The following is a 13,824-nucleotide window of genomic DNA, read 5'->3' as shown; positions in this document are numbered from 1 at the left end:
ACTCCCTTCCCAGTTTGGAACCAGTTCATTGCTCCATGTCTGGTTCTAACTGTTGCTTCTTGACCTGCATACAGGTTTCTTAGGAGACAGTTAAGGTGGTTTGGTATTCCCATCTCTTTAAGAATTTTCCAGTTTCTTGTGATCCACACAGGCAAAGGCTTTTAGCACAGTCAATGATGCAGAATTTTTTCTGAAATTCTCTTACTTTTTCTATGATACAACAGATGCTGGCAATTTGATCTCTGGTTCCTCTGTATTTTCTAAATTCAGCTTGTACATATGGAAGCTCTTGGTTCATGTATTATTGAAGCCTAGTTTGAAGGTTTTTGAGCATTACCTCGCTAGCATGTGAAATGAGTGCAACTGTGCGACAGTTTAAACATTCTTTGCGATTGGAATGAAAACTGATGTTTTCCAGTCCTATGGCCACTGCTGAATTTTCCAAATGTGCTGGCATATTGAGTGCAGCACTTTAACAGCACCATCTTTTAGGATTTGAAATAGCTCAGCTGGAATTCCACCACCTCCACTAGCTTTGTTCATAGTGATGTTTCCTAAGGCCCACTTGACTTCACATTACAGGATATCTGGCTCTAGGTGAGTGATCACAACATCGTGGTTATCCAGGTCATTAAGACCTTTTTTTGTACAGTTCTTCTGTGTATTATTGAAACCTCTTAATATCCTCTGCTTCCGTTAGATCCATACCATTTGTCCTTTACCGTGCCCATCTTTGCATGTAATGTTCCCTTGGTGGCTCTAGTTTTCTTGAAGAGATCTCTAGTCTTTCCTGTTCTATTGTTTTCTTCTATTTCTTTGCATTGTTCACTTAAGAAGCCTTTCTTACCTTTCCTTGGTATTCTTTGGAACTCAGTATTTCTATACATTTCAAAATGATCACAAACAGTAAGCTTAGTTATCATATGTCAAAATCTAAAGACATTATATAGTTACAACTATATACTCACAATGGCGTATTTCATACCTGTGACTCTTTTACATTGCAACTTGAATTGTGTAACTCAGACTCCTTCACCTATTTCTGTCCTACCCCCAACATTTTCCCTCTGGCAATCATATATTTCTTCTCTGTATCTGTATCTCTGTTAGTGTTTTATTATGCTTCTTTTTTTGAATCTACATATAAGTGAAATCATACAGTATCTACGTCTTTCTCACTTTTTTTCACTTAGCAAGACATCCTCTAGATCCATCAATGTTGCTGCAAGTGACAAGATTTCCTTCTTTTTTATGGCGGAGTAATACTCGTGTGTGTGTGTGTGTATATACATATCACATCTTCTTTATCCATTTATCTATTGATGCACATTTAGGTTGTTTCCATATCTTGGCTATTGTAAATAATGCTTCAATGAACATAGGGGTGCATGTGCCTTTTCTAATTAGTGTTTCTGTTTTCTTCAGATAAATACCCAAGAGCAGAATTGCTGATAATACGGTAGTTCTATTTTTAATTTTTGGAGGAATCTCCATATTGTTTTCCATAGTGGCCGCACCAATTTACACTCCCATCAACAGTATAGCAGGGTTCCTTTTTCTCTACATCCTCACCAACACTTGTTAACTTCTTGCCTTTTGGACAACAGCCATTCTGACAAGTGTGAGGTAATATCTCTCACTGTGGTTTTGATTTGCTTTTCCTTGACAAATAGTGATATTGTGTATCTTTTTTCATGTGCCTGTTGGCCATCTGTCTGTCTTCTTTGGAAAGATGGCTATTCAGCTCTTGTGTCCACTTTATAGTTGGGTTTTTTTTAATATAAATTTATTTATTTTAATTGGAGGCTAATTACTTTACAATATTGTATTGGTTTTGCCATACATCAACATGAATCCACCACAGGTGTACACATGTTCCCCATCCTGAACACCCCTCCCACCTCCCTCCCCATACCATCCCTCTGGGTCATCCCAGTGCACCAGCCCCAAGCATCCTGTATCATGCATTGAGCCTGGTCTGGCGATTCATCTCACATATGATATTATATATGTTTTAATGCCATTCTCCCAAATCATCCCACCCTCGCCCTCTCTCACACAGTCCAAAAGACTGTTCTATACATCTGTGTCTCTTTTGCTATCTCACATTCAGGGTTATCGTTACCATCTTTCTAAATTCCATACATATGCATTAGTATACTGTATTGATGTTTTTCTTTCTGGCTTACTTCACTCTGTATAATAGGCTCTAGTTTCATCCACCTCATTAGAACTGATTCAAATGTATTCTTTTTAATGGCTGAGTAATACTCCATTGTGGTTTGTTTTTTAGATGTCCAAGTTTTATCAGTTCTTTGCACATTGTAGGTATTATCCCCTTATCAGATACATTGTTTGCAAATATCTTCTCCCTTTCAGTAGGCAGCCTTTTCATTTTATTGGTAATTTCCTTCACTGAGGAAGGAAATTTGTATTGGTTTGATGTACTTTCCAGTTTGATGTACTCCCATTTGTTTATTTTTACTTTGTTTCCCTTGCCAGAGACATGTCCAAAAAAACTATCAATACCAACGTCAAAGAGCATACTATGTTTTCTTCTAGAAGTTTTATGGTTTCAAGTCTTATATTTAAACCTTTAATCCATTTTTAATTTGTGTCCACGGTGTGAGAAAGTAGTCCAGTTTGATTCTTTTGCATGTAGCTGTCCAGATTTCCCAACACCATTTAGTGGAAAGGGAAAAAGATAGCTTTTTTCCCCACTGTATATTCTTGCCTCCTTTGTCATAGATTAATTGACCATATAAGCATGGGTTTTATTTCTGGGCTCTCTATTCTGTTCTATGGGCTTCCCAGGTGGCTCAGTGGTAAAGAATCCACCTGCCAATGCAGGGGATACAAGAGACACAGGTTCAATCTCTGGGTTGAGAAGATCCCCCAGATAAGGAAACAGCAACCCACTCCAGCATTCCTGCCTGGAAAATCCCATGGACAAAGGAGCCTGGTACAGTCCATGGGGTCACAAAGAGTTGGACAAGGCTGAGCATGCATGCATTCCATTCCACAGATATATGTGTCTGTTTTTGTTTTTTTGTTTTTTTGACAGTACTGTACTGTTTTCACTATTGCAGCTTTGTAGTATAGCTTGAAATGAGGGAGTGTAATACATCAAGTTTTTTTCTTCTTTCTCAAGATAGTTCTGGCCATTCTGCCATCTTTTATGTCTCCACACAAATTTTAGAATTATTTGTTCTAGTTCTGTTAAAAAAAAATCATTATTGCTAGTTTGATAGGGATGGCATTGCCTCTGTATAATGCATAGCATAGTCTTTATTTTTAGTATAATCATTTTTAACAATATAAATTCTTCAAATCCATGAACACAGTATATCTTTCCAACTTCTTCAATATCTTCAATATCTTTCATTAGGTTCTTAAAGTTTTCAGAGTACAGGTCTTTTACCTCTTTAGTTAAATGCATTCTTAAGTATTTTATTATTTTTGACGTGATGGTTAAGTGGGATTGTTTTCTTAATTTCTTTTCCTGATAGTCTGTTTTTAGTATATAGAAAGGCAATAGGTTTCTGTATAATTTTGTATCCTGCAATTGTACTGTATTATTTCTAACAATTGCTTTTTTGGTGGTATCTTTAGGATTTTCTATAGATAGTATGATGGTTATCTACAGAGAGAGACAATTTTGCTTCTTCTTTTTAAATTTGGATTCCTTGCATTTCTTTTTTGTATCTGATTACTGTAGCTAGGGGTTCCAAAACTATGTTGAATAAAAGTGGCAAGAGTGGCATCTTTGTCTTATTCCTAATTTTAGAGGGAATACTTTCAGGTTTTCACTACTTAGTATGATGTTAGATGTAGGCCTGTCATATATACCCTTTATTATGATGGGGTATGTTCCCACTTTGTTAAGAGGTTTTATCATAAATGGATTTGAATACTGTTAAAAGCTTTTTCTGTACCTATTGAGATAATCATGATTTTTATTCTTCAATTTGTTATCATGGTGTATCACATTGATTTCCAGATACTGAACCATCCTTGCATCTTTGCAATAAATCCCACTTGATCATGTGTATAATCCTTTCAATGTATTGTTGAATTCAGTTTGTTAAATTGTGATTTCTAAATCTATGTTCATTAGCTATAATGGTCTGTAATTTTCTTCATTTGTGGTATCTTTGTCTGGTTTTTGTGTCAGGGTGACGACCTACAGAATGAGTTTGGATGTGTTCCTTTTGCTGCAATTTTTGGAAGAGTTTTCTAAATGTTTGGTAGAATTCACCTGTGAAGCCATCTGGTCCTAGATTTTTGTTTGTTCAAAGTTTTAAAACTTCAATTTTCAATGTCATTACTGGTAATTGTTCTGTTCATGTTTTCTATTTCTTCTTGGTTCAGTCTTGGGAGACTGTGCATTTCTAGGAATTTCCCTGTTTCTCTTAGTTTGTCCTTTTTATTGGCATATAGTTGTTCATAGTAGTCTATTATGAACTTTGTATTTCTGTGTTATCTGTTTAATTTTTCCTTTTTTCTTATTTTATTGATCTGAACCCTATTTTTTTCTTGATGAGTCTGGATAAAAGCGATCGGCTTTATCTTATCAAAGAACTAGCTCTTAGTTTCATTGATCTTTTCTATTATTTCCTTATCTCTGATTCATTTATTTTTGCTCTCATTTTTATGATTTCTTTCTTTTTACTAATTTGGGGTTTTGTTTTTTCTTCTCCTGGGTCCTTTCAGTGTAATGTTTGTTTGATATTTTCCTTGTTTCCTGAGGTAAAATTCTATTACTATAAACATCCCTCTTAGAACTGCTCTTGCTGGATCCCATAGAGTTTGAATCACTGTGTTTTCATTTTCATTTGTCTTCAAGTATTCTTTTTCTCCAAGTATTTTTTTATTTCCTCTTTGGTTTCTTCAGTAATCCATTGTTGTTTAGTAGCATATTGTTTAGCCTTCAAGTGTTTGTGTTTTTTGCATTTTTTTCCCTTATAGTTGATTTCTAGCCTCATAACATTGTGGTCAGAAAAAACGCTTGACATGAATTCAATTTTTCTTAAATTTACTGAGGCTTGTTTTATGCCCAGCATGTGATCTGTCCTGGAGAATGTGCTAAGTGCACTTGGAAAAAATGTGTATTCTGATGCTTTTGGACAGAATGTTCTATATATGTCAATTAAGCCCAATTAGGTGTAATGTGTTGTTTAAGACCACTGTTTCCTCACTGATTTTCTGTCTGGATGATCTGTCCATTGAGGTAAGTGTGGTGTTAAACTCTCCTACTATTACTGTGTTGCTATCAATTTCTTACTTTATGTCTATTAATATTTGCCTTATATATTTAGGTGCTCCTATGCTGGGTGCATATACATTTACAATTGTATCTTCTCGGATTAATTCCTTTATCATTAATGTCTTTGTCTCTTACAGTTTTTGTTTTAAAGTCTATTTTCTCTAATATAAGTATTGCTATCCCAGCTTCCCTTTCATTTCTATTTGCATGGAATAACCTTTCCCATCCCTTCACTTTCTGTTTTTGTCTTTAGAGCCACACCAAGTCCCCTGTAGGCAGTACATATACGGGTTTTGGTTTGTTATCCATTCAGCCACTCTGTGTCTTTTGACTGGAGCATTTAGTCCATTTCCATTTAATTATTGATAGGTATGTATTTACTGCCATTTTGTTAATTGTTTTTCAGTTGTTTTTGTACTTCTCTTTTGGTCCTTTGCTTTCATCCCTTATGATTTGATTAGTATCTTTTGTGTTATATTTGGATTTCTTTCCCTTTGTGTATATCTAATATAGGTTTTCTGGTTTACAATTATCATAAGGTTTGTATATAACAATCTGTATATATCTACATGATTATTTTAAGTTTTTAATCTCTTAAGTAGAAATGCATTTTAATAACCCTACATTTTTATGCCCCCTCCCACAGTTACTGTTTTGACATATTTTATACCTCTTTTTGTTTTGAAATCCCTTATTGTGGTTATGGGTGATTTTACTCCTTTTGTAATCCTCCTCATAGCTTTATATGTGGTTGGTTTAGTACCTTTACTGTGTATTTGCCTTTACCAATGAGATTTCTCCTCTCATAATTTTCATATTTCTTCTTACAACCTTTTTTTCAGCTTGGAGAAGCCCCTTAAACATTTCCTTTAAAGCAAGCCTGGTGGTGATGAACACTTTTAGCTTTTGTTTATCTGTAAAACTTTCTATTTCTCTATCAAATCTGAGTGAAAGCCTTGTTGAGGATTCTCGGTTGTCGGTTTTTCCCTTTTACCACTTGAAAAATATCATGCCACTCCATTCTGGCCTTTTATGGGAATTTCCTTGTGTGCAACATTTTGCTTTTCCCCAGCTGCTTTTAATATTCTCTCTTTATCTTTAATTTTTGCCATTTTAATTATAATGTCTTGGTGTGGTCTTCTTTGGGTGGATCCTGTGGGAACTCTCTGTGCTTGCTGGACCTGGATTCTGTTTCTTTCCCCAAGTTAAGGAAGTCTTCAGTTAATTTGCTTTCAAGTATGTTCTCTGCCCCCTTTTCTCCTTTCTTCTGGAAGCCCTACCATGCAAATGTTAGTACATCTGATGGTGTTTCAGAGGTATCTTAAACAGTACTCATTTCTTTTTATTCTTTTTTCTTTTTTTCTGTTGAGCTTCAGAGATTTCCACTACTCTGTTTTGCAGCTCACTGATCATACAATTCACTGTTGATTCCTTCTAGTTTATTTATTTCAGTTATTGTATTCTTCATCTTTGCTTGGTCATTCTTTACATATTCTCTTTGTTAAGAAATTCTAATTTCTCACTCTGTTAATCCAATCATTTATTGGGTTCTTTGATCATTTTACAATCACTACCTTGAGTTCTTTATTGGGTAGGTCGCTTATGTCCACTTCACTTAGCTCTTCTTATGGGCTTTTCTCTTGTTCTTTCATTTGCAACATGTTCCTCTGTCTCATTTTGCCTAATTTCCTTTTTAATTTCTATGTATTTGGTAAGTTGGTTACATTTCCTGACCCTGAATAAGTGGCCTTTTCTAGGAAACGTCCTATGAATCCTAGCAGTGCACTTCCCTCTGGTCTCCAGAGCCATATGCTGTACGGACAATACCTACATAGGCTGTGTGGGTCCTTCTGTTGTGGACAATCTGGTAGGCATGGCTGGCCCCCAGTCTGGTTGGTTCCCAGACCTTACCTTGTGCAGAGGCTGTCAGCCACTGGTGGGCAGAGCCAGGTCATAAGGCAGCTGGCTGCAGAGACCCAGGGGGTCCTGGGATCTCTGGCTGAAGGGCCTTGGAGGGTCCCAGAGCTGGTGTTGGCCTACTGCTGGGCAGGGCAAGCATCCAGTGGGTCCTGGGACTGCTGTTTGTCCACTGGCTGGTGAGACCTACTGGTTTGTGGAGCTGGGCCCTGGGATCTCTGGCTGAAGGCTTATGGAGGTTCCAGAGTTGATGTGTCAGCCTGCTGGTGGGTGAGGCTGGGGTCCAGGGGGTCCTGGGGTGGCGCTTGCTCACCGGTAGGTGATCCTGGCCCTGGGGATAATGCTGGCTCACTGGTGGGCAGATCCAGGTTCCAGGATCTCTGGCTGCAGGGCCTAAGTGGGGGTTCCCAGGGCTAGTGCACACACACTGGTGTGCAGGGCCATGTCCTGAGACCCCTGTAGGTTCAGGAGTTCTTAAAGCAACCAGCCTGCAGTGAGTGGGGCTGATTCCCTGTTTGGCTAGTTGTTTGGCTTGAGATGTCTCAGCATTGGTGCAGATAGGCTGGTGGGTAGGACCACGTCCTGACATTAATAGTCTAAAGGGAAGATTCCTAAATCGTCCTTATGGGCTCCACTGGTACAGAATGGTAGAATGAGCTCCCAAAAATGCCTACCACCAATGTCTATGTCCCTAGGGTGAGCTGCAGTGGCTTTCCACCTTTCCATGAGACTCTCCAAGATCAGCAGGTGGATCTGATCTGGGCTCCTTTCAAATTACTGCTTCTGCCCTCATTTCCTGAGCATGTGGATTTTATACATGCTGTATAAAGACTGTAGAGTCTCTATTTCTCACAGTCTTTCAGCACTGTTGAAATTAAGCCCTGCTGGCCTTCAAAGCCAAATATTCTGGGGGCTCTTCTTCCCAATGGAGGACTCCAGGGCTGGGGAGCCCCATGGGCAGCTTGAGCCCCTAGCTGCTTGGAGAGAATCGCTGCAATTGTAATTATCTTTCCACTTGTGGGCCACCCACTCCAAGGTATGGATCTTGATTATACTGTGTGCCTGCCCCTCTGTCTTGCTGCGGTTCCTTCTCTGTATCTTCAGTAGTATAAGATCCTTTCTGCTAGTCTTCTGATCTTCCTCATCAATAGCTGCTCCGTAAATAGTTGTAATTTTGGTGTGTCCATGGAAGGAGGTGAGCTCAGGGTTTCCTACTTCACCATCTTGGCCATCAACCTGACCCTATTTATTTTCAAATGGGCATTGGTATATATTTTGCTGATGGTGTTTTACATAGGTGCATGTATATAAGTATTTCCTAGTGGAAGTATGAAACAAACCAACTGAATAATAAAGACTCATTAACTATTTAAACAAACTTCATCCCCATAGGATGCATATTTAGAAGTATAATCCTCAAAAAGGTATTAAAAACAACACTTACAGGAGAAACAAACAGGAAATTATTCAACGACAGTGAGTCCTTTTTTCTCATTCACAACACTATCATAGATAAAACTTCTGTCTTTGCACTCATATGGTTTGATGGATAAAAAGTAAGCATTCTTTAATGCAAAATAAGACCACAATGAGATATCATTACATATCCACAAGGATGAATAACATTAAAAAGACAGACCGTAACAAGTGTTGGCAAGTATGCAGAAACACTGGAAGTACTAGTGGGAATATAAATGGTACAACCACTTTGGAAAAAAGTTTGATGATTCATTATAAAATTAAACATCATTCACCATATGACCCAGCAATTCCACCCCTAGGTATTTACCAAAAAAAAATAAAAACACATGTCTGTGCAAAGACTTGTACATCATGGATGTTCATAATAGTTTTGTTGGTGATAGCTGAAAACTGGAAGTATCTCAAATATCCAGCAACAGGTGAATGGATAAACAAATTGTGTTATATGCATACAATACTACTCAGAAAAAAAGGAAACTACTGATTTATACAATATGGATCAATATCAAAAACCTTACACTGAGCAAAACAAGGAAGATACAAAAGAGTATATAATGTATGATTCCATTTATAAGAAATTCTAGAAAAGATAAAACTAATTTATGGTGACAAAAATAGAGAAGCGGTTGCCTCAGGGAAGGACCTGACTGCATAGGAACATGAGGACTCCTTTAGGGTCATGAGATGTTTTGTATCTGTAAAAAGTATATAAATATGTATATGTATATATCTATGTATATATATATGTATAATATGTATATATATATGTATAAATTCACTGAACTGAGAATTAAGTATTCATACAGATAAAGAGACTTTCAAATGACTAACTGAGCTACCCAAAAATTAAATTTACCTTGTGGGAAGGTAGAAGTTAATCTACAGGTTAAGTCACCATTTGGCATGTTGAGTGGATTTACACATTAAATGGGTAGTTGAAGTAGATGATCTTTAATCTCCTTCCCAATCATGAGATACTCTGACCACCATTTATAGAGAATATCACTTTCCATCCTAAAATGGCCCATTTATATATATTTTTTAATCTGGGAAGTTTTACTATCTTGGCATATAATAACAGTCAGAAAAATACACTGCAGGTCAGGGTCCTCTATATCCATGGTTCTTTAAAGTAATAAAGAAGATATGAATCAAATACTATATCCCGAGAAAGATCTTACCAGCTGTGCAGCCAAGACACTTGAGAACTCACTATTCATGGCATATGGGAGTGCCGTTTGTGCTCTTGAACCATATGTAGTCTGGAACCTCTTCTTTATCTCATTCAGAAAATTAAAGGCTCGCGAACGCTCAAAATCCTGAGGAGATGAATACAGAGTTAACACTAAACAAAAATGATATGGATGATTAAAAACAACCGTAAGAACAGCTAATATTTACTGAGCAATGATTCTATGAGGAGGAACTGACCTAATTTTACAGATAAAGAAACAAAGGCTCTGAAAAGAAACTAACTTGCCAAAAGTGAAACTAGTAAATGAAAGAGCTGAGTCGAATCCAAATGTTAGATTACTGCCAACTAAGATAACAATACCTAGGTTAGCATCTTAAGAGCAGGAATTGGGTTTTACTCCATCCATATCTTTCACAGGATCTATTAGAAAATCCAGCACGAGAAGATGCTTGAGAAATCCATAGTAATAGTACAGTCTTTCACACACAAAGATAACACTATTGACATAAACTTTTAATTAACTTTTTTCAGTAGTGGTGGTATATTTGAAAAGATCAAGGAATGTACTCTTGTCTAGTTCCAGTCAAAAAGTGTATGTATGTGTATAACCTATACACAAAAGTATAATTATAGCTTAAGAAATGTAAGACTCAACTCTGACCATCCCAAATTTAGTGCTATTTCTCACCTACTCCCAGCACTTTCACATCAGTCATTTCAAATATAACTGGATTTTTAAAATAATTTTAGAAAATACAGTGAAACCAGGGAATATAAGTCATTGTGATAATCACTGTGGTTGACACACATCTCCATTTCACCTAAGATTAATAGTCTAAGCCAAGAGTTCTTAAAGTTGGGTCAATGGTCCAAATTCAAGGGGCCAATGTACTTGGATTAAAAAAAAAAAAACTCATTATTTTCACCAAACTTTAACTCAAATTTCAACTGTGAATGTAGTAACAAAATAGAGTAGTATTAAACAGTACCTGGGACTCTGTCACCAAGAGAAGTCTTTTTTACATGTACCATCAGTTACAGACATCTCTCAAAATATCATTAATACTTAACACCACATCAAAACTATTTTATTAAACCCATGACTATATCTTGTTATTAGTGAATTCATAAAGAAGCATGTATTACTAAATCAATATTTAAACTATTTTGAATACTGTGAAGGTCACTCAGTTGTGTCTGACTCTTTGAGACCCCATGGACTGTAGCCTGCCAGACTCCTCTGTCCATGAAATTCTCCAGGCCAGAATACTGGAGTGGGTAGCTGTTCCTGTCTCCAGGGGATCTTCTCAACTCAGGAATCAAACCCAGGTCTCCTGCATTGCAGGCAGATTCTTTATCAACTGAGCCACCAGGGAAGCTCTGAATACTGGATTTCAACATAACTGGTATTACTAGGTTGGTGCAAAAGTAATTTCGATTTTGCATTGTTGAACTTTGCCATTTGATATTGAAATATTTTTAAATACATGTGGTTATGTTACATATCATTTTAATGAGCATTTCTTGTTTTATGATTTTTGCTAATTATTACTTGCTAACTATATGTATTTTAGACTATGGAAATTATATTAGGCAAAAAGCAAATCTGAGTGATTTTCTTATTTGAGTTCAATATATGTCACAGCTGCAGAGAAAACTCACAACATCAACAATGTGTTTGGCCCTTGAACTGCTAACAAATTGTATGGTGCAGTGGTGGTTCAAGAAATTTTCCAAAGAAATCAAGTCTTGACAATAAGAACCACAGTGGCTGGCCATCAGAAGTTGACAATAACTAACTGAGAGCATCATCAAAGCTGATCCTCTTACAACTACATGAGAAGTTACCCAAGAACTCAATGTTTATCATTCTATGATCATTTGGCAATTGAGGAAAATTGGTAAGGTGAAAAAGTTTGATAAGTGGTTGCCTACTGTTGTTGTTGTTGAGTCACTCAGTTGTGTCCAACTATTTGCAACCCCATGGACTGCAGCATGCCAGGCTTCCATGTCCTTCACCATCTACCAGAGCTTGCTCAAAATCATGTCCATTGAGTCAGTGATGCCATACAACCATCTTGTCCTCTATCATCCCCTTCTCTGCCTGCTTTCAGTACTTTCCAGCATCAGGGTCTTTTCTAATGAGTCAGCTCTTTGAATTAGGTGGCCAAAGTATTGGAGCTTCATTATCAGTCCTTCCAATGAATAGTCAGGGATGATTTCCTTTAGGATTGACTGGTTTGATCTCCTTGCAGTCTAAATGACTGTCAAGAGTCTTCTCCAACACCACAGTTCAAAAGCATCAATTCTTCAATGCTTGGCCCTCTTTATGGTCCAACTCTCACATCCATACATGACTACTGGAAAAACCATAGCTTTGACTATATTGACCTTTGTTGGCAAAGTAATGTCTCTGCTTTTTAATGTTTAGGTTGGTCATATTTTCTCTTCCAAGGAGCAAGTGCCTTTTAATTTTATGGCTGCAGTCACCATCTGCAGCAATTTTGGAGCCCAAGAAAATAAAGTCTGTCACTCTTTCCATTGTTTCCCCATCTATTTGCCATGATGTAATGGGAACAGATGCCATGATCTTTGTTTTTTGAATGTTGAGTTTTAAGTAAGCTTTTTCACTCTCTTCTTTCACCTTCATCAAGAGGTTCTTTAGTTCTTTGCTTTCTGCCGTAAGGGTGGTTATCATATGCATATCTGAGGTTATTGATATTTATCCCAGCAATCTTGATTCCAGCTTGTTCTTCATCCAGTCCAGCATTTTGCATGATGTACACTGCATGTAATAAACAGGGTGACAATATACAGCCTTGACATACTCCTTTCCCAATTTGAAACCAGTCTATTGTTCCATGTCCTGTTCTAAGTGTTTCTTCTTGACGTGCATACAGGTTTTGCAGGAGGCAATTAAGGTGGTTTGGTAGTCCCATCTCTTTAAGAATTTTCCACAGTTTGTTGTGATTCACAAGAGTCAAAGGCTTTAGTGTAGTCCATGAAGCAGAAGTTGATGTTTTTTTTTTAATTCTCTTGCTTTTTCTATGATCCAACAGATGTTGGCAATTTGATCTCTCTCTGGTTCCTCTGCCTTTTTTAACTCCAACTTGAACATCTGGAAGTTAATAGTTCATGTACTATAGAAGTCTGGCTTGGAGAATTTTGAGCATTACTTTGCTAGCATGTGAAATTAGTGCAATTGGGCAGTAGTCTGAACATTCTTTGGCACTGCCCTTCTTTGGCACTGAAATGAAAACTGATCTTTTCCAGTCCTGTGGCCACTGCTGAATTTTTTAAATTTGCTGGCATATTGAATGCAGCATTTTAACAGCATCATCTTTCAGGATTTGAAATAGCTCAGCTGGAATTCCATCACCTACACTATCTTTGTTCATAGTGATGTTTCCTAAGGCCCACTTGACTTTGCCCTCTAAGATGTGGGGCTCTAGGTGACTCATCACACCATTGCGGTTATCTGTGTCATGAAGATCTTTTTGTACAGTTCTTCTGTGTACTCTTGCCACCTCTTCTTAGTATCTTCTGCTTCTGTTAGGTGCATACTGTTACTGTCCTTATTGTGCTCATCTTTGCATGAAATGTTCCCTTTTCTTAAAGAAATCTCCAGTCTTTCCCATTGTATTGCTTCCTTCTATTTCTTTGCATTGTTCACTTAGAAGTCTTTCTTATCTCTCATTGCTATTCTTTGGAACTCTCCATTCAGATGGGTATATCTTTCCTTTTCTCCTTTGCCTTTCGCCTCTCTTCTTTTCTCAGTTATTTGTAAGGCCTCCTCAGACAACCTTTTGCCTCCTGAGCTGACCACAAATCAAAAAAAGATCATCATTTTGAACTGTTATCTTCTCTTACTCTACACAACAACAACAAACCACTTCTTGGTTGGATTGTGATGTGCTACAAAAACTGGATTTTCCACAACAGCCAGCTCAGTGGTTGAACTGAG

At 37.2% G+C, this 13,824-nt stretch overlaps 1 protein-coding gene across 2 annotated transcripts in view; it reads right to left on the bottom strand.

Moving 5' to 3' along the window:
* The window catches only part of VAMP7 (vesicle associated membrane protein 7), an 88,736-nt gene that overhangs the window by 52,877 nt on the left and 22,035 nt on the right, over window positions 1-13,824 (bottom strand). For both annotated transcript variants that reach the window (XM_027533812.1, XM_027533811.1), the window contains exon 4: window positions 9,847-9,984. In XM_027533812.1, coding sequence (XP_027389613.1) covers window positions 9,847-9,984 — 138 coding nt within the window. The remainder of the gene's footprint in view (window positions 1-9,846; window positions 9,985-13,824) is intronic.

Source organism: Bos indicus x Bos taurus, chromosome X, assembly GCF_003369695.1.
Source record: "Bos indicus x Bos taurus breed Angus x Brahman F1 hybrid chromosome X, Bos_hybrid_MaternalHap_v2.0, whole genome shotgun sequence".
In the NCBI taxonomy this organism is placed as follows: domain Eukaryota; kingdom Metazoa; phylum Chordata; class Mammalia; order Artiodactyla; family Bovidae; genus Bos; species Bos indicus x Bos taurus.
This window is presented reverse-complemented; position numbering and strand designations above follow the sequence as displayed.